Source organism: Acinonyx jubatus, chromosome D4, assembly GCF_027475565.1.
Source record: "Acinonyx jubatus isolate Ajub_Pintada_27869175 chromosome D4, VMU_Ajub_asm_v1.0, whole genome shotgun sequence".
Classification (NCBI taxonomy): domain Eukaryota; kingdom Metazoa; phylum Chordata; class Mammalia; order Carnivora; family Felidae; genus Acinonyx; species Acinonyx jubatus.
In genome coordinates, this window is record NC_069391.1 from 53,687,278 (window position 1) to 53,712,238 (window position 24,961).

At 36.1% G+C, this 24,961-nt stretch overlaps 1 protein-coding gene across 8 annotated transcripts in view; it reads left to right on the plus strand.

The window, feature by feature from the left end:
* The window catches only part of ZDHHC21 (zinc finger DHHC-type palmitoyltransferase 21), a 69,381-nt gene that overhangs the window by 22,328 nt on the left and 22,092 nt on the right, over positions 1-24,961 (plus strand). For all 8 annotated transcript variants that reach the window (XM_053205090.1, XM_053205093.1, XM_027047227.2 and 5 more), the window contains 2 exons: positions 1,991-2,102; positions 4,941-5,079. In XM_053205090.1, coding sequence (XP_053061065.1) covers positions 1,991-2,102; positions 4,941-5,079 — 251 coding nt within the window. The remainder of the gene's footprint in view (positions 1-1,990; positions 2,103-4,940; positions 5,080-24,961) is intronic.

The window sequence follows — 24,961 nt, forward strand, 5'->3', positions numbered from 1 at the left end:
ATGCTGTCTTCTTTTCTGAGGTTGCAACATTTCAATTATGAAAGAATTTTACTAGTGTAAAGTATCAGATGCTGAAATGACCAATAATGAATACACCATATTTATATTTTAAGGCACTGGTTTAAGACATAATGTTTTTATGTTGTCTTTTAATGAAAATCGGCTCATCAGGGAGGGTCTACTTTCTGACTCTAATCTTTGCAATATGTGAATTCAGGGTTTTTTAATATTAGGATGTTTGGCTGTTTCAGCGGCTAAGTGGGAAAAGAGAGATCTGCTTATGATATTATATAAATTTTCATTTCACTCACAAAGAATACTAGTGTATCTAAATTAAACTTTAGTGTTGCTCTCTCACATAAGTTTTCATTAAAATAAGAACTGTAAGTAAGAAGTGAAAAGATTTTATTTTCAAATGAAATTTTTGATGCAAAAGATACTTTCTCAACTTCAATATTATTGGAACAATTAATTTGTTACTATTATTATTATTTCTTCTGTAGCAGAAGTTTTCATAATACTTCACTATATAAAATTCTTGTATATTGATTTTACTCTTGTCATTAAACTAAAATAATGAAATTAAAATAGGATATCTTTTTAGAAAATTGAATACTACCTGGTATTATCTTCTTTTACTCATATTTAAAATGTTTTGTTTTTAAACATTTAAACTTTATACTTGAGCAGGTATTTAGTCATATGTGTGCTTGTCATACTTTGCATATACTGATAATTCATTCTGAATATTTGGAGTCAGGTTAATTTTACTATGCCCAGGCTTTTAACAAGGTTAGAGTGTAGTATAAACATAGGGTTGGAAAAAAATGAACCTAAGTGTTAAAAAAGGTTTAAGAATTCTGTAAAATTCCCTTTTAACAAATATTAAATAGATACATTCTGTGTCATAAAGCATTTGTGTTGGTAGATGACTTTCCTATAGTTCTTATAGATCTCATTAGAAAGACATATGCTGAAAACAAATGACTTTTCTCTTTATTTCTGTAAACCTAATGTTTTTAGCACAAAACTTAAATGTGTGCTCTTTAATTACAACTTAAAAGAAATTGCTACTTGATTGTAGGAAAGAGTTTTGTAAAGAACTCCCTTATTTCCATTAAATAGTAATTATCTTATAATCTTCTTTACTTCTGAAATCATTCTAATACCTCCAACCCTCTCCTATAAACACTCCCAAATGAATTTATTGATATTAAAGTATAGAAAGTTTGGGAGGTGGGAATGCTATCTCTGTTTTTCTAATGAGTTAATAGGATTAATTTTGATTTCTTAGTCTATGAAACCAGGATTCAGCATTATTTCTTTTTTAGTTAATAAAATTTCTAGAAATAAATTTGTTTACATAAAATTCTGTTTAACTATAATGATTTGCTGGGGTGCCTGGGTGGCTTAGTCGGTTAAGCGTTCGACTTCAGCTTAGGTCATGATTGCGCGGTTCGTGAGTTTGAGCCCCGTGTTGGGCTCTGCGCTGACAGCTCAGAGGCTGGAGCCTGCTTGGGATTCTGTCTCTCCCTCTCTCTCTGCCCCTCCCCCGCTTGCTGTCTCTCTCTCAAAAATAAACATTAAGAAAAATAAATGAAATATAGTAACCGGTTATACTTTAGGGTTTTGTCATTAAATTTTACTGATAGCAGTTTATCCGAAACCCAGATGCGTTACTTTCTATCATTTAGTTTGACTACTAATAGTGTCTTACTATTATAGTGTTTAAAATTAGAAGTGTACAGAATAAGACTTTAATAGAGTAGAATAGCAATATTTATGTCAAACTCTCTTACAGTGAAGATGTAGAAGAAGAATATTTTCTTGGATCTATCTTCCTATCTATCTATCTATCTATCTATCTATCTATCTATCTATCAAAGAGAGAGAGAGGGAGGACTTCCTATAAAGTCTTCTAAACTGTTGTTGCTAAATTTCAGCAGGACTCTTTTGCCTTTAGTAAATGGATTTTAATTTCCTTCTCTAGAACGGGAGTTCTGGGAATTATGTAACAAATGTAATTTGATGAGACCAAAGCGATCCCATCACTGTAGCCGCTGCGGGCACTGCGTGAGGAGAATGGATCATCACTGTCCGTGGTAAGAAATGGATAATTTACTTTTAGGAAGAAAAAAGAAAGAAACAGTGAAAAATAAATCTTAGGACTTAGTATTTAAACAAAAGTTATATTAAAGTTATGCAGTTAAACAAAAGTTATTAAAGTTATGCAGTTTTAAAAAAAAAACCCTTTAGTGAGGATAATAAGGATACCTTTTTCTATCCGGTTCTATCAACTCTCAAAGTCATTTTTGCACATTTTGCACATTTTGCACATTACACGCATGATGGATATGTACAAGTGGTAGTTCACTGCTTCTGCTGAACTGCCAACATTTTTGGTCAATAGGGGGCTCTCTTGTAATATTTTAAAAAATGGTTCAGTTGAGAACTAGCGTTTTGAAAACAAATGCTGTGAGAATTCTGCATTGTATCTCATTTCAAAGCTGTCACAAAAATCTGTGAGCAAGATATTGTATTTAATTCTGTTTTCCTAGCATGGGATCTCTGTATAAATATTTAAACTAGTATAGCGTAGCACTTTGTAAATATATCTAAATACATATATATTTATGTTTGTACACTCATACATGCATATATACAAAGTTAACTGCACAATGGGCTTTTGAAATTTATAACTGCATTTATCTATAGTTGACTTAAGGGTGGAGTTTAGCTTTGACAATGCTGATCAATTTAGAGTTCCCCATATTTTTTGATAACTTACTTTGATAGCATCATTTAAGGTTGGTTACCAAGCTTTTAGTGAAAATTTGATTTTTACTATAAATCTATTATTTAAATAGAAAGTATTTCCTGAGATTAGGAAAAAAATAAAAGCATTTTTAAAAAAAGCATTTTAGATAGAAGCACTTGGTTACTATATAAAAAGGCTTAAAATTGTCTGATTCCATTAACGGGATAGTGTAGTATATTAATATATAGTTGATGTTTAAAAAATATGCTTTGAATTTCAACAGATTAATTCTCAAGTGAATTTCTAAACCTCAGTGATCTGTTTACAACTATAATAGTAATAGACTAAAAAGAAAAGGCTAGGTAAAACATGTATTATTGGGTAAGTGGTAATCACACTGAAAAACTCAACTGCATACCCTTTTTTAGAGTACTGTTTCTGATTAACTAATTAAATATGTAATGAATGTTCAAATTACAGTTGGATACCGGTCCTTCCTTTGAAAGGAATGCATTATTTTAAGCTTTAAAATAATCAACCAGGAGATGTTTTGCTCCTGTAGAGATTAGCGATATTCCTTATTTTAAGGAATAAAGATTAACTTGGTGACAAAAAAAATGTGCTATTAACCTAAATTTTGAGATTGGGGTGAGCTGTCTGTCTGTCGGTTTCTTCTGTGGTTTTCGTCAGCTTCTCAGAGTCCTGGTGGGAAGAAGAGTGGAAGTAGAAAGAGTTGGAGGTAGGAAAGGAGGGTAGACCAGTGGCCTTAAAAAGACTGAGGGACTTTCCTGATTGAATTCCTTAGTAGAGCATTGCTGAGATAGTTAGAGGGTAAGGGCAGTGGACAGTGTAAATTGGAAGCAAAGAGAATTTTTGAGATTTTCAGAAACTGCATTATCGTAACTGCCTAAGAGCTTTAGATTTGGAGGTCAGTTCTCAGGTCACCTTGAGATTTTCTGTTTCAGGCTCTGATTACTCTTTCTGAATAGCTTGTTACTGAAAGGACTCTTACATATAGACTGAGTACCTTAGTGTTTCTTAAAGCTCTCCGGTTAAGAAGAATGCCATCATCATAGCAGTTATGTCTTAAATTTGGGCAGGACGAGGAGAATGGGGTGAGCAGAAGTCATGGAAGCAACAGCTGGTGAAGAGTGTGTTTGAGATCACACACGAGCACGCTTCCTGCTTGCGAAAGAAAGCCCTGCTTGCGAGTAGCAAAACCCAGGCATTCTCGTGTTTACAAAGCCTGAGATCTTAAGTTTAGGAAATGCTTCTGCAGGTTTTCCATTTCATTCTATGTCTGATTTTCAAAAGTAGTTTCAATGATACACCTTTAAAACAACAATTTGTTAGGAACCGAACCTGTTGTATCCCCCCCCCCCCCCCTCCCCGCCAAACAATGGCAGTATAATGCTATAGTGAAATGAAAACATTTGTAAAAGTAAATTATGGTTCTGGGCTAGGGTTTTCTGCTGGAATTGTAAAATATTTTGAAAATTGGGGTATGATAAATAAATTTGGAACAATAAAATACTGAGTTTGCATTAGCCTTGAAAATGTTAGGATGATAACGTTAATTATTTTTCCTGGTTATGGTTCACTATTGTCCTGGTGGAAGTGTAGCTCTGAGAATTTGTAAATACTTTTGGATATGTGTTTATTTCCAGCAACTAGGGGTGGATTTTAAAAGTAAGAAAAATTGCAAATGCTTAGCAGTAACGTCAAAGCGGCAGGTTTTAAGTTCTTTTGCTTCCAATCGTTCGAATTGCTCTCCACAGCTGGAATGCTGGAATGGGAGAGCGATATATAGAAGGCTCTTGTTTTCTTGGCTACTGTCTCTTCCTCTGGCAAGTGTCTTAACTCCTTTGTTCCTGCTCCCCTATCAGTGAAACAGGGAGACTGCCATCTGCTCTTCCTGCCACACTGGGTGGTTGTGACTTGAAGGCAGATCATCTCCACGGACTTCCTTTTTGTCAAGTAGAAAGTGCTTTACAAATGTGAGGAGGCATATTTGTAGTGTAGCTTTTCCTATGCACGGTTTGCTTTTAGGTTTAGGTGATGTTAGCATATCTCCGGGAAGTCAAGCATAATATGAAGTTGTTTGTGTTTATTTTTACCAGCCCCAAGATTAACATTTTATTAAAGTTGAAAATATTGTTTCTGTTTTCATTTTTTTCTTCAGGATTAACAATTGTGTTGGCGAAGATAATCATTGGCTTTTTCTGCAGTTGTGTTTCTACACAGAACTTCTTACTTCCTACGCACTGATGTTTTCTTTCTGCCACTATTATTACTTTCTTCCACTAAAAAAGCGTAACTTGGTAAGAAATGTTCATGTTCACTGATGTTAGAACAGCTGTAGCATACAGTTATTAACATGTGGTTCCTTTAAGTGCAGAGGATTGGAAACAAAAAACAACAAAAATATACTCCAAACTTGGTGAATTTGAGAATGTATTGGGGTTGAGAAAGTAGACTCTAATCTGACATTCCCTTTTAACCAAATCCATTTATGATTATTTATTAGTGTTGAGTGACTTTCTTTAAAAAGCAACATACGAGGTCTTTCAATATGTATGTTTTGGTTTAAGAATATCTACGATAATGAGGGAGAAAGTGAAAAATGTTAACTTCTCATTTCTTTTCAGGAATAAAAACAGACTTCAGTTTTTTAAAGTTTCTCAAGGGAATGTTAAGTTTTTGAGAAAAAGGACCTTTTTTCCCTTTGACTTTAAACAATTATGATGAGAATTTGCAAGGTTCTTTAAAAAGTTATTGTCGTATATACCATCGGAAGGAGTGCTTTTCCCACTGTATACAGGAATAACAATAGATCTTAGTAAGACTTGCCCCAAATAGTGCTACTAGGGGTGGTTGGCAGCAACAAGTTTTAAGTACTTGACCAAGTACCAACACCATGCAGTGGGCATGTTGTTCCAATTCTCACTTTAATGCACAAAACAACCACGTGAGGTGGGTACAGTGTCCCCCAGTTTTGTAGATGAGCAAACAGACTAATAGACATTAATTAAGTAGTTACTGAAGGCACAAAGCTAGTAAGTGAGTATTCAGCTGGTTTTAGTTGTAGAACTGGGATTTGAATCTGATCTTGTGTTTTTGAATCTTCCCCTCTGTGTTTTGTGTATACGGTTGGTATTGAAGCCTGATCTTGTGCATAATTTGGACTTGGATTGTGTTTTGAAATTGTGTGTGTGTATGTGTGTGTGTGTGAGAGAGGGAGAGATATACACACACACACACACACACACACACACACACACACACACAGACGAGACCGAGAAAGAGGCAGGCAGGTAGACAACACAGAACGACAGCATGCACAAGGGTGTGGGTGCATGTGCACACGTGAAGAAGGAAGGTAGGGTAGAAGAAAGAGGAGAAAGACTACAGTCCTTGATGGAGAAGGGGAATTTTTCTTTCCTGTTCATGTCATTTCATACTGCTTGAATCTTTTGTATTAAATAATAACAATTTCAGTGGTGGTACATTTAATTAAGTTTTAGAATAAGGGAGTGGGAGGTCTCTCTAAAGAATAAGGTCTTTAAGTTCTGCGTATTTAGATAATTTTAGTATAGATGATCATTTTGTATAATTAAAAGGATATTTGCTATTGTTGCTTGGCTGTGTATGTTAGTGGGGCCTTGTGATTATGTGTATTTCCTATAGATTGAGCAACTGAAATTAGATACTAACTGAAAAAAGTTCAACAGGGAGAACTTTATGGGTGTTTGACTTTTTCACACTGAGAATTTAGTGCATGCCAGTACTGTAGTTTTAGACATGTTTCATCTTATTTATAGATTGATTTCTGGTATAATTGGCATTATAATTGGCATTATAGTTAGACTATGTAAAAGGTTGAACGTATTCCTCCAAGAGTGACCTATCTCAAATAATCGAGCCTCGTAAGAAAAGCATTAAAATAAAATTTCCCAGTGAGGGGCGCCTGGGTGGCTCAGTCGATTAAGCATCTGACTTCAGCTCAGGTCATGATCTTGGGGTTCATGAGTTCAAGCTCCGCATCAGGCTCTGTGCTGACAGCTCAGAGCCTGGAGCCTGCCTCGGGATCCTGTGTCTCCCTCTCTCTCTGCCCCACTCCCGCTTACACTCTGTCTCTCTTTCTCTCTCAAAAATAAACAAACATTAAAAAGAATTTTGTTTTAGTTTCTCAGTGAGACTAGGGTCATACTTTTTTGAAGAGAGATAAAATTTAGTGGCGTTAATGAAAACCCAATAGGGGTTTTGCATTGTAGGAAAGTGGAGGGGATTGGCAAACTATGGACCTTGAGTTAAATTTGACCCTTCACCTGTTTTTATTAATAACGTTTTACTGAAACACACCTATTTACATTTGTTTCCATATTGTCTACATTTGCTTTTGGGCTACAACAGCAGAGTTGAGTAGTTGTGACAGAGACATTTGGCCCAAAAAGCCTGAAATGTTAACTCTTTGGCGCTTTATATTGAGTTTGCCAACCCCTGGTAGTAGAATGATCTTGGCTTTGTGAGCAGACATACTTAAGATCAAAGCCTGACTTTTCTTACTTTATGTATAACCTTTGACACCATGTTTAGCTTTTCTGAATTGCAGTGCTCTCTTCTGGAAAATGTGAATAATAAAAGAGATTAAATGAGATAACACATGTGAAAGTATGATATATAATAGACATTCAGTTTATGTTATGTTTGACTTTATAAAAGCTCTCAAAAAGAGGGAACAGCTTTTCTTTGGCCTGTTAAATTTTATGAAAATTTTACAGACCCTTTAACAGTATTACTGGGAGACCAATGATAGACTAAAGAAATTTCGATAATCAAGAATATAATGGTAATGTTTAACTGAAGGATTAAGACATTTGAAATTACAAACTGATTTCCCTCTCCAAATGAAAGGTAGAAACTTTGGAAAATTTCTGCCAGTTAGAGAAAGAATCACTTTTTTAAATGGGAAAACTGGTTATAGGTGGTAATATTTGAATCCTTAGATATATATAAATATTATATGTTACATGATTTTATTAGATAAATATTTAAATGCATACTGAATGTTGACAAAAGACCAGCAGAATAGTAAGTGTTTGTTAGGAGATACAAAATGTAGGAAGAAAGTAGAAAAAGTGCAGAGAAGTTGAGTTATGTAGAAGATTAGAGGTGTGGTTTCATTCTTTGCATGTGGCTGTCCAGTTTTCCCAGCACCATTTACTGAAGAGATAGTCCTTTCCCCATTGACTGTTCTTGGCCCCTTTGTCAAAAATTAATTGACCATATATGCATGGGTTTATTTCTCGGTTCTCTGTTTTGTTCCATTGATTTATGTGTCTGTTTTTGCACCAGTATCATACTGTTTTGACTACTAAAGCTTTTTAATATAGTTTAAAATCAGAAAGTGATGCCTCCAGCCTTCTTTTTCTTTCTCAGGATTGGTTATTCAGAGTTTTTTGTTATTCTGTACAAATTTTAGGATGGTTCTGTTTCTGTGAAAAAATGCCATTGGGATTTTGGTCGGGTTTGCATTGAAATCTATACATTGCTTGGGTAGTAGACATTTTAAGAATATTTCATTCTTCCAATCCATGAGCACAGAATAGCTTTCCATTTTATTAGTGTTTTCTTCAATTTTTTTCATTGGTGTCTTGGTTTTTACTGTACAGATCTTTTACTTCATTAGTTACATTTATTCCAAGGTATTTTTTGATGCAGTTATAAATGGGATTATTTTCTTAAATCTCTTTCTGATAGTTATTAGTTTACAGAAACACAACCGATATTTGTATATTGACTTTGTATCCTGCGACTTTACTCAGTTCATTTAGTAGTTCTAACAGATTTTGGTGGAGTGTTTAGGTTTTTCTATATATAACATGTCAGATGCAAAGAGAGAAAGTTTTACTTCTTTTCTAATTTGGATGCCTTTTTGTTCTTGCTTAATTGCTCTAACTTGCAGTACTAAGTTGAATAAGTGGTAACAGTGGACATCCTTGTCTTTGATCTTAGAGCAAAAGCTTTCAGCTTTTCATTATTGAATATGATGGTCCTCTGGGCTAGTCATATATGGCCTTTATGATGTTGAGATATGTTCCTTCTACACCTAATTTTAAGACTTTTTATCATGAATGGATGTTGAATTTTGTAGAATGCTTTTTTTCTGCATTATTGAGATCATCGTGATTTTTTTTTTTTCATTTTATTAATGTGGTGTATCACGCTGTTTTGCAGATGTTGAACCATCCTTGTATTCCTGGAATACATCTATGTTCATCAGGGATTTTGTTGTGTGATTTTCTTTTTAAAAAAATTTTTTTGTTTAATGTTTGTTTATTTTTGAGAGAGAGAGACAGAAAGAGATAGATCAGGGGAGGGGGAGAGAGAGAGGGAGACACAGAATCTGAAGCAGGCTCCAGGCTGTCAGCACTGAGCCGGACGTGGGGCTGGAACTGGTGAACCACGAGATCATGACCTGGGCTGAAGTCAGGTGCTTAACTGCCTGAGCCACCCAGGTGCCCCTGCTTTTCTTTTATTCTAATGTTGTCTGATTTTGGTAGCAGGTTCATGCAAGCCTTGTAGAGTGATTTTTGAAAGTATGCCCTCTTCAGGTTTTGTAATAGTTTGAGAAGGATTGCAGTACTTTGAGAATTCTTCTTTGAGTGTTTGGTAGAATTCACCAGTGAAGCTGTCTGGTCTTGGACTTTTCTTTGTTGAGTGGCTTTTGATTACTGATTCAGTTTCCTTACTAGTAATTGGTCTGTTCAGACTTTCTGTTTCTTCATGATTCAGTTCTGATAGGTTATATGTTTCTAGGAATTTATCTGTTTTCTTCTTGGTTGTCCCATTTATTGCTATATCATTTTTATAGTATAGTAGTCTCTTATGATTCTTATGTTTGTATGGTGTCAGTTGTAATGTCTCCTCTTTCGTTTCTGATTTGATTTGAGTCCTCTTTTTCTTTTTTAAGTGTGTCTAGTTGAAGATTAATCCATTTTCTTTATCTTTTCAAAGACTCTGCTTTTAGTTTCCTTAATCTTCTCTATTGTCTTTTTAGTCCCTATTTCATTTATTTCTGCTCTTATTTTCATGATTTCTTTCCTTCTCCTAACTTTTGGCTTAGTTTCTTCTTTTTCTAGTGCCTCGAGGTATTAAGTTAGGTGGTTTGAGATCTTTCTTTTTTCCTAATTTAGGAATTTGTTGCTGTGAACTTCTTTCAGAACTGCTTTTGCTGTGTCTCCTAAGTTGTAGTGTGTTCAATTTCTATTTTCATTTTCCTCAAGATGTTTTCTTGATTTCTGTTTTGATTTCTTCTCTGACACATTGGTTGTTCAGTAGTATGTTGTTTCATCTCCACGTATTTGTGAATTTTCCAGTTTTCTTCTTGTAATTGATTTCTAGTTTCATACCATTGTGGTTGGAGAAGATGTTTGATATGATTTCAGTCAACTTTATGAAGACTTGTTTTGTGGCCTAACATGTGATCTGCCCTGGAGAATGTTCTGTTTATGTTTGAGAAGACTATATATTCTGCTCTTGGGTGGGATGGTCTATAAATGTCTGTCTGCTCTAATGTGTAGTTTCAGTCCAGTGTTTTCTTAATTTCCTGTCTGGATGTTCTATCCGTTGTTGAAACTGGAGTATTGAAGTCCCTGCCATTATTGTATTGCTGCCTATTTCTCCCTTCAGGTCTGTTGATATTTGCTTTATGTATTTAGGTATTCCTATGTTGTGTGCATAAATATTTACAAATATTATATCCTGTTGTTGAATTAATCTCTTTATCATTATATTGACCTTCCTTGTCTCTTAATATAGTCTTTGGCTTAAAGTCTGTTTTGTCGGATATAAAAGTATAGCTACTTCTGCTTACTTTTGGTTTCCATTTACATCAAGTATCTTTTCCTATCTCTTTACTTGCAGTCTGTGTGTCCTTAAAGCCAAAGTGAGTCACTTATAGGCACCATATTGTTGAGTTTTTTTTGTTTGTTTGTTTTGTTTTTTTTTTGGTGAAATCTATTCAGCCATTCTTTGTCTTTTGATTGGAGTATTTAGTCCATTTACATTTAAAGTAATTGTTAATAGGTATGCAGTTCCTTTTTCCCTATTGTTAATTGTTTTCTGTCTGTTTTATAATTCCTTTGTTCCCTTCTTCTCTTGTTCTCTTTGTGATTTGATGATTTTCTGTAGTTGTGTTGTATACTGTTGTGTAGGAATTGCTCAGCTAGTTTCTGGGTTTCTTTCAAAGAGAATTGTTCCATGTGTAGCAGTAGATCCAGTGTGTCTGTGAAAAGAGTTGAGTTCAGAAGCCTCACATGTCACCACCTTGGACTGGCACTCCCTTCTTTTTTGGTCTTTATATTTCAGTTATTCTGTATTGTGCTTCACTGTCTTCTTTGCATCTTTCCTATTTGAGAGTTTATGTAATTTCTTGAAACTCTGGCTTGATGTCTTTCTTAAGTTACAGACCTTTCTTTGCCTATATCACTTCAAATGTTGCTTCTGCCAAACTTTGCTTTTACGGTTCTCATTTTCTCATTTTGTGTACATGAGGTCTCACTGCACTGCATACCTTTCACAGTCTTTTCTGTATTTTATTTTTTTCTCTGTGTTTCAGATGGCTGTTTTCTACTGACCTTTATTCTGGTTTACTGATCAGCTCTTCTGCTCTGTCAAACCCCTCCACTGAGTTATTCATTCACTTAGAATTTTTCACTGTCAAAATTTTCATTGATCCCTTTTTCATAGATCACTAGTTTGGTGAAATTCTCCTATTTATCTTCTATACTTGTGCACATTTTAATTAAAGTTATTTTAATGTCTACGTCTGACAATTTCAATATTGAGATCTACTTGTGGGTCTGTTTCTGTTGACTCTTTTTTTCTGTCTCTCTTAGTTTCCAATTATTTGGTCCTTTCTTCTGGCATATCTGATAAATTTTGTTGGATGCCAGCCATTTTATATGACAAACTGTAGAAGATCTGTTTTATTTATTTATTTATTTATTTTTTCAAGATATGATTTACTTACTTTTTTTGGACAGGCAGTAAGAGAAGGCTCATCTCGGTCCAACGAAGGGTTTGTATGACAAATATTTCTAAGACTAAATAATAGAACATTGGTCTTAATACAGCAGTTCTTTTGAAGATAACATTGCATTTATTGAGGTTTTGTAAGGATTTATAATTGCTGGGTTTGGTCTTTGCGAAGGACTACTTTCAGTTTGCCTTCTCTCTTACGATGTAGCCCTTCATGAGTCTCAGTTGAAAACCTTAGGTGTTTACTGTGGATGGTACCTTTTCCTTGTTCTTTCCCCAAATGTTTTCCCTCACAGGTGTCATTGGCAGTAGCATTTTGTTTAAAAATTTCTTCCCAAGTGATTCTTATCAGTGTTGTCTGCGCAACTCCAGGAGATAACACTCACATCCTAGTCTATGTGAAAGGTGTCCTATGGGGTTGTACAGAACAGTGCTGCTCTAGCCGCTGTGCTCTAGCACTGTTGTACTGTAGGGAATGAGACTTGGGATGGGCTTTCAGCATAGGTGGAGATTAACCAGACGAGGACATGAAGGAAGTCCTTGTTGAATAAGGGGACAACTAAAGGCAATAATGGAAACAATTGGTTTTAAGGTCAAGTCTGCTCTAAAATACTAATAATACTGTACAGCAAATGTTTCTAAGGCTAAATAATAGAACCTTGTTCTTGCTACAACGCTTCTTTTAATGATGACATTTATTGAATTTTTTTTTAATAAAGGTAGGAAAAATACCAGTAATTTCAGTGCAAAAGTCATCATTATTATCATTGACATTTAAAAAAAAAAATAACGTTTTGTAGTGGACCATTTTTCGGACAATGCTGCCCCATCAATTTTTTTCTAAGTTTTTGCTGTGTCTTTTTATTTTATTTTATTTATTTTTTATTTTTTTCAATATATGAAATTTATTGTCAAATTGGTTTCCATACAACACCCAGTGCTCATCCCAACAGGTGCCCTCCTCAATACCCATCACCCACCCTCCCCTCCCTCCCACCCCCCATCAACCCTCAGTTCGTTCTCAGGTTTTAAGAGTCTCTTATGCTTTGGCTCTCTCCCACGCTAACCTCTTTTTTTTTTTTTTTCCTTCCCCTCCCCCATGTGTCTTTTTGATTTTTCTCTAAAGCGAACGAACCAAACTATATCCAGCTCTTCACTTGGTGTGTAAAGCTGGCCAGATAGTGTCAGAAACCTGGTTAATTCACATTGTGACCCTTTCAGTTATTTGAGATGTGGAATAAAAGGCCCCCAATGTCCCTAATTATCTTTGGAGCTTGTATTAATGATCACTGTGTATCGTTCTTGTGGAAATATTAGCACAATTAAGGCACGCCATAGCCTCTGACCCTGTATTCTGTCAGCCAAAGAAGTGAAAGCTTTAGTCTGTGTTCTTCTTTATACCCTTTCGGGTTGGTAGATGGCAGCATCGTATCTTTGCCAGCCAAATTCTAAAGCTGAGTGTTGGTTCTCTGGGTGGGAAAAGAAAGTGTTAACGACTCTTCCTTCGGTTTTTGTTTCGTTTTTTGTTTTTAAGACGAGAGTGTTTATTAATTAAACAAAAGAAGAAATGAATTGTCATTTAAACTTTGTTGTAAAGGCACCCCACCTGTATTCAGTAGAAAATTGGTACATCTTGGTTAAGCTCAAGGAAGAGAGCCTTGAGAGAGAAACCATGCCGTTCACAAACTCTGGGAAGTGAAGGGCTTGGAACCCTGGTTTTCTTCCATTTCTCTTCTAGTAACCTCCTCCTATCAAGAGAGTTCTTTCTGTGCTGGATTGTTTTAACTGCTTTGCATTTGCCCTGTTGTTTTTTTAGAGTAACCGTGCTTTTTGGGTTTCTTCTTAATCTTTATTTTTAAAATATCCACCTGTCATGAACTTTAAAAAATGTATATTTTTACTATGTGCAGCTTTGAGGAAATATTTCGATATATCCTTTAATGAGGGAAGGAGGTAGTAAGAACTTAAGGAGATAATTTATTCAGCAGGAATCAATGCCCATAATAAGAATATATTTTTAAGCTGTAAATATTGATAAATATCCTAAGTTTTATACTAAAGAAGGCCTAAGAACCTAAAATGAATTAGTATTACTATTTTCTTTGTAAATAATAGCTAAAATAATCTCAAAATACTCTGGATAGACAAAAAATACATTTATCTGGAAAAACTGCAGAAACTTAACAGGTATCTTTCTAAGTAAAAGGGAATCAAAATTAAACATTTTGGTTAAAATCACAGAATCCAAAATCAATGAAGATCATAAGCTTTCATCTTAAACATTTTGGACAAGTTTTTCAAATGTTAGATGTCAAATTAGTTTGACCACCATTTGCACTTATCCTGCCAATATAATGTTAAATTTTACTTTTAAAACCCCTCTTGAAACTAATGTCTTACTTTAGTGATTGGGATGAAATCATTTTAAAGATTTCAAAACCTGTAGATGAGGGGAATGATTTGGCATTTTAAATGCATAAAATAGATGGATGTTAAATTGAAATTTCTGTGACCAGTGTTCATATTTGACTTTTTCACATAGTTGTTTTTAATATAAGCACTTGTCATATGGCGTACTATTAAATTATAACAAGTGTATTTCATTTTATTGTGTGCTAGCTTACCAAAACCAATATTAGAAAAATATAGCTTTATAATTAAATATGAAGTATCACTATACTTAGTATACTTTAAAAAATTTATTATTCGTTGCTTCATAAATATATCATTAGTCATATTTTTCATGAATTTTACGTGCTGTTATTCTGGAGCTGTAAGCATTTGATTAGTGGAAAATGTCAACTCCTTTAAAATATTCCTGCGAGGATAAGTAGCATGGTTCCCATTGTACCGATAAGGTGACTGAGATTCAGAGCAGTCTGAAACTTGTCCAGTCTGAGAGTTACCACTTGGCAGGTGTGATTTCAGCCCATTTCTTGCTGTCTCTAAGTCAGTATTCTTTCCAGGTGCTATTGTACTTTTTGTATTTTTCCCTAAGGGCATTTTTTTGTCCTAACAATTTTATCGTAGCATTATTAATTTAAAAATGTACAGATTAAAAAATGCTGGAGTGTCACAAAATCTGTTCTATGGAGAAAGCTCATTGAAATCTCCTGATTGGTGACTTCATATTTCGCTGTTTCATTTTTCATTGAGATATCCTATTTTTAATAGCTTATCTAATATGAAGACTGTCAAAATAGACCTTATTAAGGCATTTTAGTGGTTTAAATATTTTTTAAAATTTGTACCTACTTGCAGTCTCTTATTGTACGCAATACTGTCTGCCTATGTGAGAAAATCAGAGGTTGTTTTCTTTTTGAAATAAAAACTTTGTAGCTATTAGTATAGAGATTTTGCAACTAATAATTTGTGTCATAACCACGTTAGTTCTAAGGTGACATCTTTTAAATTCTTTTTAGATGAAGTAGATTCACATAATTTCTAACTGGTTCCTTTATACCTATTTTTTTGCGAAGGCCCGAAACTAATCTGTGAATTACATTTAAGGCTATGTATGGGGAGAGTGACAGAAGGGGGAAGGAAGGGAGAGAATTTCAAAAAGTGAATGCTTCCAATATTCAGAGAAGGAAAATAAATAATGTTTAGCAGTCCAGCTAACTCTTCGAGGAAGATACATTGTTATTATTCCAAGTAGCTCATATCTAGTAGCGTTGCTAAGGATTTGATGTCAGGTATAACAATGCCACAGGATTATTTGCCTAGCTTTTGGCTAACAAAGAATAGAAATAGCCAGAAGATTGGATTGCAGGTCGCTTCGAATACTGGTTAATCTCTTTATAGTTTATCTTTCTATATAACCAATCTTAAAGTGTCCTGAATGCTTTATTGCTATTTAAAAAATATTTTAGAATTTGCTCCATAACCTTTGTTTTTTGATGTCTATAAAGTCATATGGTCACTTTAGAATGGATAAAATTGCTGAAATATGTATTTAACTTTTTGGATTTGGGGGAAAATAGTTGAGAATAGCCAAGAATAGTTTGGAATTCAGGATACAGTGAAATGAAAATGACTTTTAATGCTAATATGATGGTAATTGGCATTTTTGTTCATGGACCCTGAAATGGTAGTGGAGATCTCATCCTTGGTAAAATTTTTTTTTTTTTTTTGGCTTGGAAGTTATAGTGTCAGATACACAATTAGTTTATATTTGTAGGGGGAAAAATAGACAGTTTAAGAATGCCACGTCATTCTAACAGTTGTCAGTTCTGTGTGTCAGTATATCCCTGTGCTTTTAGGGTTACATGGAACACAGAAACCTTCTAATAAATTTTGACCTGGCCCTGCAATACCAGGTCTACTGAATATATATCCTCAGTAAATTTGTTTTATACAGCTCATTATTTATGAAGATTATAGCATTTAGTAAAAGATTTAACCCTTTTTTATTTCTAAAATGGTTCAGTCACTTTGAGGTTTTTTTTTTTTAATTTTTTTTTTTAACGTTTATTTATTTTTGAGACAGAGAGAGACAGAGCATGAACGGGGGAGGGGCAGAGAGGGAGGGAGACACAGAATCGGAAGCAGGCTCCAGGCTCTGAGCCATCAGCCCAGAGCCCGACGCAGGGCTCGAACTCACAGACTGCGAGATCGTGACCGGAGCTGAAGTCAGACGCTTAACCGACTGAGCCACCCAGGCGCCCCCAGTCACTTTGAGTTTAAATGGTCACAGCCTGGCAGCAGTCTTATTGTCTTGTTCATCTTTGAAATCGTAAGTTAAGTGGTAAATGTAGCAAGAAAATAGGGTCTCTTGTGTTGTTTTTTATTGTTCCAGTTTTTCTGGAATTTTTACTGTCAAAATATGGGAAGGCAGATAAAATGTTTTTCTAAATTATTTTACCCTCAACCATGAACCTGACAGGTACCAGTGCAGTTTGCTCCCTAACAAAACTGCAGTTATACCTATATGCAAACTTAATGTGTAATCCTGAATGCTCAGTGATAGCCATTAGTTATGTGTGAATAATGATTTTTTTTCCTTTAGATATTAATTTCCATTAGGATTTAACAAAACTGAAAAGATGCATATTACTTGAGGGCTGGAGGTGAGAGAGGGATGTACAGAATAGTCCTGTAACTTCCTTGCCTGCATTTTGGAATATAATGGTAAAACTTAAGCCAAGGCTTATTCCAAAAAGTGCTGATGACCATTCAGATGTAACAGGATTTTATTTTATCCAAGAGTAATTGCCACATGAACCCGACTTCAGCATGTGAAATTGGTTATGAAGCCATTTTGAAAATTCAAGTCTGTATGCTTTAGATATCTCAGTTGTGTTCTAAGCCATTTTCATTTTTGGAAAATGGGAAAAACCAAATCCCTTCGAGCAGTATAGTGGGCGAACGAGGGGGATTTTGTCCCCCGGAGGACATTCATTGGATAGGTCAGGAGACATTTTGGGTTGTCACGGGTTGCTTCAGGCATCTAGTGGGTGGAGGCCAGAGATGCTGCTAAAACTCCTACCATGCATAGGACAGTCCCCTCTAACAAAGAGTGATTTGGCCCAAAGGATCACCTGTGCTCAGGCTGAGAAACTTTTTAGGAGGAGGAAGATCATAAATACCTCAAATATTGTTAATTTTCAGACTGGTCTCATAAAAACACAGAAAACTACTTAAAATAATAGCCTATAAATAAAAATTGCTTCCTACTGATTGCTATAAAAACTTATCATTTTATAATGTAAAATTGTATCTGTAAAGTCTAGATGTTCATTTTCAAAAATTATGAAGAACACTCGTTTAGTCATTTAACAGCTATTTGTTGAGTGTCTTCTGTGCACACTGGTCCCTGATCTAGGCTCTGACAATGCAGCAGTGAATAAAACAAAGTTCTTGCATTAAGGAGCTTATATTCTAATTGGTGGGCCTACGCAATGAACAAATACATGCTATGCAAAATAAATATTCTGATGTATAATAAAGTTGGGTAAGGGATAGAGATTAATGATTGATAATACAGTCAGAGAAGTCCTTTGTCAATAGTGACACTTGAGCAGAGACCTGGAACGCAAGCAAGTCACTGATACTGGGGGGAAGAACATTCCAGGGAGAGGAGAGAACCATGCCAAGTCCCCCTGGGGTGGGAGCACATTTGACCTTTCCGAGGAGCAGTCAGAAGGCCACTGTATCTTGAGTGGAGCCAATTGGGGAAGAGGGTAGGAGGAGCCGAGTTGAGAACAGTACGGGATGCAGTTGGATGTTGGAGATGTTTTGTTGTCAGGATGTTTGGTGGTCGGGACTTTGGAAACGACTGAAGGGTCTTGAGCCTGGTTGCACAAAGGCGTTTACATATTAGAAAGAAAACTGATTGCTAGGAAGAATAGATTGAGGGAGGACAAGGATAGTGGCAGGAGGACTAGTTGCAAGACGATCGAAGTATAGTTCAAACATGAGATGATTACAGCACTGGTGGAACTGTTGAGAAGTGGGCCAGTATAGTTCGGTAGTTGGGTCAACAGAGTGAGGCCCCCCTGAGGTTGAGGATTTGTTAGCATTGACGCCTACGGGGAGTTGGGCATGAAAGATGGGAGGTGGTATTGGGAGTGTGCCGCGCTTGAATTTGCATTTATGTTACGGGTACAGTTATGGGAAAGGATGTGATGCGGATTTAATTATAGAATTTGGATTGAGACTAGATTAGGACAGAAGATAAGATTATTGGAAGAAATGAGTTCAGGGAACTCACAGACCAGATATTAGAAGACTTATGCTAGATCATAAGTGGCCGAATCTGAGTCTTGGCTTATTTTCAGATAACTTGCATCAAGAGGCGATGCCCCCACTACCTTCTAGTTTTGTTAACATTTTGAAAGTTTACATGATATCATTACAAAAGATTACCAGATAGGAATATAGGAGTATTATTTCCTGTAAGTGCCCCTGTCTTCTGCCTCTGTTGGTTTTTGTGACATGTGTGTCTGTGCACTTGCTGCCTGTGTGTTTCTTTTTCTGTGTTTATCTCTGCTATTGGATGTGTGTAACAGTCTCTGTAAGTGGTACTCTGCCTCTTCACGTGTTGGGGGAGGAAATTCTGCTCTTTTGTCAGCTTTCTTCCTCATTTTCATTTATTCATTCAGTAAATACTCATTGAGTACCTGCTGTGAGCTAGAGCTGGGGTCTGGGTTCCAGGGACTCCTTATTGAACAACAAAACAACAACAACAAAAAAACAACAAAACAAAAAGGGCAAAAGTCCCTATCCTCGAGAAATGTACATACTACTGAGAGAGGCAGGCAGTATGTAAAGAAATAGAGATATACCAGATGGAGCTAAGTACTAATGGAAAAAATAAAATATATGAAGGAGATAGGGAATGCTGGGATTTTCTGTAGTTTGGGCAAGGAAAAACAAGCAAATAGGCCCTGGTAAAAAAAAGCGTAGGGGTCTCTATCAAATAAGGTGATGTTTAGGGAGAGACCTGAAGACAGTGAGGCAGTAAACATGGGTATCTGGGGAAAGAGTTTGCCAGGAAGGACAAGTGTTAACAGCCCTGATATGGGAGTTTGCTTGATGTGTTTGAGGAATAGCAGGGAGATCAGTCTGGTTGGATCAGAGTGAAGAAAGCGGTGGATGAGATCAGGGAGCCAGTCTGACTCCTGCTCTCTCCCTTTCCCCTTCTGTCTCCTAATATATCCTTTTCTAGAACTTACTTGATGTATCTTTTTTGTGTCTCCTTTTACAGGCCCTATGTAACCAAATTTTATTTTACATTTTTTGTATGTATTTTAAAAGTTTTGTTTCTGTTTCTAAAATTAAGAAAGTATTTTTATAATATTTTTACGTTACGTATTTCATGATCGCAACTTTCTGTATTCCAAAATACACATATAGAGGAGTACACAAAAATAAAAACATACAGCTCACTGAATTATCACAAAGCCTCTTTGAGCAATGCTTGTAAGATTTGTTCTTTTTGTTACATTAGATACAGTTCATTTTCATTGCAGTGAATATCGCTATAAATATTCATGGTGCAGTTGACCCTTGAACAATGCAGGGTTAGGGGAGCCCATCCCCTGCACAGTTGAAAATTCATATATAACTTTGACTCCTCCAAAACATAGCTCCTAATAGTCTACTGTTGACAGGCAGCCTTACCGATAATATAGTCGATTAAGCTGTATCTTGTATATGTATTACATACTCTATTCTTACAATGAAATAAGCTAGACAAAAGAAAATATTATTAATAAAGGCCTAAGGAAAAGAAAATACATTTATAATGTAGTAAAAACAAAATCTGGGTTTAAGTAGACTGGTACAGTTCAAACCAATGTTCAAGGGTCAACTGTATTTCATTTCCTATAGGACAACTTATTTGTCCATTCTATTGAAGGAGATTTACGTTATTTCCAGTTCGAGGCTGTTGCAAATAATGGTGCGGGAAAACATCCTTGTTCATGTCTCTTGCATGTGTGTGTCTTTGCCTTGGACTTATGGCTAGGAGTGGTAGTGTTCAAAGGATATATCCACGGTCCTTGAAATACCGTTAAACAGTTGTCCAAAGCGGTTCTATGAATTTAAACCCTCACTAGTAGAGAATGTAAGTTCAGGGTCCTTCACAGGCTCACTAATGCTTGTTCAGATCTTCCTGAAGTTAGCCATTTTGGTGGAGATGGCGCGGAACTTGATTGTGTTCTAATTTGCGTTTCTCCAATGACTAATGATATTGAGCCCCTTTTCACATGCTAACTGACTGCCTATTTTGTGTAGTGTGCCTGTTTAAGTGTTTTGCCTATTTGGTGGTTGGGGTTATTTGACTTTTTTTTTTTTTTTTTTTGTAGGGCATTTTAGATTTGAGCTCTTTGTTGAGTATGTGTGTTGTAAATCTCTTCTGCCCTGTAGCTTGCCTTTTCTCTGTTGATGGTATTTTTTGATGAACAGAAGTTTTTAATTTTCATGTACTCCAACATCAATCTTTTCCTTTTTGGTTAGTGTTTTTTGGGTTCCATTTAAAAAGTCATCTTCTATCCCCAGATCATCAATATAATTCTCCTACGTTGTCTTCCAAGTATCGTATTTTTTATATTTCCACCTGGAATTGATTTTTGTATTTCTCATGAAGTATGAGTCAGGGTTTTATTTTTGTCACAGATGGATTGCCAATTGATTTAGCACCATTTATTAAAAAGAAAATTCTTTCCACTCTGCTCTGCGGTGCCACCTTTTTCATAAACCAAGCTGTATGTGTGTGTGTCTGTTTCTGGTTCTTTTCTAGTCCATCGGTGTATTTGTCCTTGTGATTGTACCGCTGTCATAACTATAGTTTTATAACAAATCTTGTTATCCAGTGATGACTCCTCTTTTTTCATTATTTTTGCTCCCTCAGGAGCCTTTTAAGACATTTTCTCCACTTCCCTCTATGAAATCACATACTAAGGAATAAGATTTTGTCAGGTAGGATAGATTTGTGTATGGCCACAAAACTATTGAAATAAGGCGATCCTCCCCCCCGCAAGAACCAATTTTCTCCCTCCTTGGGGGCAATATGACCTATATTGAGAATGCATGCAGTCAACCAAACCCTCCCACCTTTTTCTTTCTATACAGGAGTGGTATGGGATTCGTTGTGTTTTGTTTGTTCCTGTGAAATTTAGAAACAGCTTACTTAGTAATTTGTACACATCAAAACAAAATTTTTAAAAAGCTGCCACCAGTAGACTATGTGCCCTGCTGGTGGGGATTTTTATTGGGATCGTATTAATTTTATACATCGGTTTGGATAGTTGACACGTTTAACAGTACTGAGTTTCCTGATAATAAGCATAGTATAGCTCTAAGAAGAAAATTGCTTTGAGAAGAAATGGGAAACAGGGGGAGTTCTATAACCATGAGTGAGTAGTTAAAACTTTTGCAAAGAACATTCACACATTTACCAGTGAGTTCCAGCTCTGTCAAATATGAAGGGAAACAATAATTCCAGTCTTCCACCAACTCTTTTAAGAGAGGAAACTCTCCCCAACTCATTTTATGTGGGTAACATATGTTGAATACAGAATGTAGCAAGGACAATAAAGAAAGAAAATAATAGGCTAGTCTGATTATGACCATAGGTGAACAACTTCTACACAAAATATTAGCAAACTGAATCTGATTCTGTGTAACAAGCCTGATCAAGTTGGGTTTATCTTAAAAATGAAAGGTAGTTTTGCATTAGAAAATCAGTCAGTATTTTCGTTACATTAACAGATTAGAAAAAAAAACCATGTGTATGCAGATAATCCTTTAGACAATGAAATTAATGCAAAATCATTAATAATAGAATCGAGAAACTGGAAGTTCCCAAATTAAGTATGACCAAAAAAGTACAAGACCTCTAGGGGGAAAATTAGGAAGCTTAATGGAGACAATATATGTGTGTCTGTGTGTGATTGTGTATTGTAACTTGAAAAACTAATTTAAAAAATTTTCTGGAAATACAGATTATCTAGAATAAACGAGACATTTTTGAAAAAGAACAAGAAGGGATGACTTGGTCCATTAGGTATGGAGACTTAGATAGCCATGGGAACTAAAATGTGAGGCACTGGTACAGGGACAAATAAAACGAGAGAACAGAATAGAGAGGCCACGGCAGACACCTGCATGTATGGACACTTGACCTCTGATCACTGAGGAAGGGAGAGTTTTTTAAATAAACCGTCCTGGCACAATTGGATATCCATATGGTAAAAGTAAATTCAGACCCCTGTATTTCACGGTGCACAAAAAAATAAACAAGTGATTAGCGACCTAAATGTGAAAGGCAAGACCATAAAGCTTTAAGGCTTTGGATGATAATATAGGAGGATGTCATTATGACCTTGGGGTTGGGAAAGGCTTCTTAAACAGGGAATAAAAAGCACTAAAGGGAAAGACTGATAAATTGGACTAAATTGAAGCACTTGGAGTTATCAAAATACGCCATAAAGAAAGTGAAAAGGTGGACTCAGAGTAGAAGAAGATATGTGTACTCTACAACTAAAACACGGTAGTATCCAAATGGTATGAAGAGTGAGTCCGTAAACTTGACCTTCAGGGTAGGGATGAGGGAGAGAATGTGATGGGGAAGGAATGCATAGATGAAAGCTCTGTTATGGTTTCAAATGTCCTCTTTCCTGAGCGGGTGCTGTTACCTTTCTCTAAACTGAACTTACACCTTGGGGGTTTTCTGGATCTAGCCACATTTCTTAACAAAAAAAAAAAAAAAATGGGAAAAATGAAAACAATTAACAAATACAGTTACTATGTCAGTTTGCTAGGGCTACCATAACAAAACCCCACAGAATGTCATTTTCTCACAGTTCTGGAGGCTAGAAGTCGAAGAGCAAGAAGTCAGCAAGTTTGGGGTCTCTGGAGGCCTCTCTCCTTGGCTTGCAGATGGACCACCTGGTCGCTGTGTCCTCACATGGTCTTTCCTCTGTGCTCAGGCATTCCCTAGTGTGTGTCTGGGTTTCTGTATTTCCTCCTATGAGGACACCAGTCAGATTGGATTAGTGCCTAGTGTAAGGGACTTGTTTTAACTTAGTCACCTCTTTAAAGGCTCTGTCTCCAAATACTGTCCTGTTCTGAGGCACTAGGGATTAGGACTTCAGGATAGGAATTTGGGGGGAGACCTATTCAGCCATAACACTGACTGTGTAGTAAAGGTCTTGAATAGCAGATGGGTTCTTGTGATTTGGATAAAGTTTCCTAAGCCAATTTTTAAATCTCAGAAGTGCTTCATCAAAAAAACAAAAAACAAAAAAACTAAGTAAAGATGTTGTGTCCTGAAGAACTGTGCTAAATGACTACGATCTGGGTTTAGTACTGAAGATGTTAATTACGTGTATGTAAACTTAGAATGCTACTGTATTTTGAAAATGTTGGGGTGCCTGGGTGGCTCAGTCAGTTAAGCGGCTGACTTCGGCTCAGGTCATGATCTCATGGTCCGTGAGTTCGAGCCCCGCGTCAGGCTCTGTGCTGACAGCTCAGAGCCTGGAGCCTGTTTCAAATTCTGTGTCTCCCTCTCTCTGACCCTCCCCCATTCATGCTCTGTCTCTCTCTGTCTCAAATAAACGTTAAAAAAAAATTTAAAAAAAAATGTTAAAGAGTGCTAAAAAGAAATTTCTCCAAATATGTTACTGTTTCACACAAATACTCTTAAATGTAAATGTGCAATGAAGTGAGTAGTAAATGTAATGTTAGAATTACATCTTTCAGTTTCATCATCCCCAACATTTATTAATTGTAGTTGGCTGAAATTTTTTAAAAGCTCACTTTACTGTGCAGAATTATACAATGGAGACCAAAAGGCTTATGGGAAAATGGAGGCACAACACCCAGAAACTTTGTCAGTGACATTCAAAAGGGTCAGAGCCTGATAAAAACAGCAGCACAGTTTCACACACATTAAATAGTTAAGAAATACGTAAGTACTATATTGAACACGGCAAGGTCCCTTTTAAGGACCTGCCATGTTGTTGTGGAAGTGGGCATCAGAAGGGTTGCAGTACTGACAGAAGGGGAATCATCTGGAGTTGGAGGGAAAGTTGTAACACCAGATGTGGATGAATGTGGCCCATAACACAAACAACTGAGGTAGATGGTAGGTGTTCGGGTGTGCACGTGTATTTTGTGTGTTCCCATATGCCGTGATTTAGCTGGGTGCAGTTTGCCTGCTCATCTAGGGGTTCCTCCCAGATGAAATCACACATAAGCAAAACCAGAATTCTTGCTGCGCTCTCGTTGTTGCTTCATGTATCAATCGTGTTGGAACAAATTTGTGTTTTCAAACAGCATTATAGCAGAATTCACTGCACTTAACGTTTTTAGATCTTGCATAGCTCTACCTTTTCATCTTTGTCTGTTTTGTAAGGACTCTACATGAGGCTTTTTTCACCATGCTTGTGAAATGACTGCCTAACATGTGACTGCTACACGGCACCTAAAATGTCTTGGTGAATTTAAGTTTCTCCAGGCTAATGAGTTAAATGGTTTGGGTGTGGAATCAGATTTTTGCTTGAGTCTGGTGGGTGGTCACTGTGATGCACAGAAAAGCATCAGTTCTTTTGTGTCAAGCAAGCTCGTTACGTTCGGTGACCTCCCTCTTTTTGATGTTGCTACCAGGATACCTTTAAGCCTTAACCTGAATCAGGTTTTAAAAAGCACGTGGGT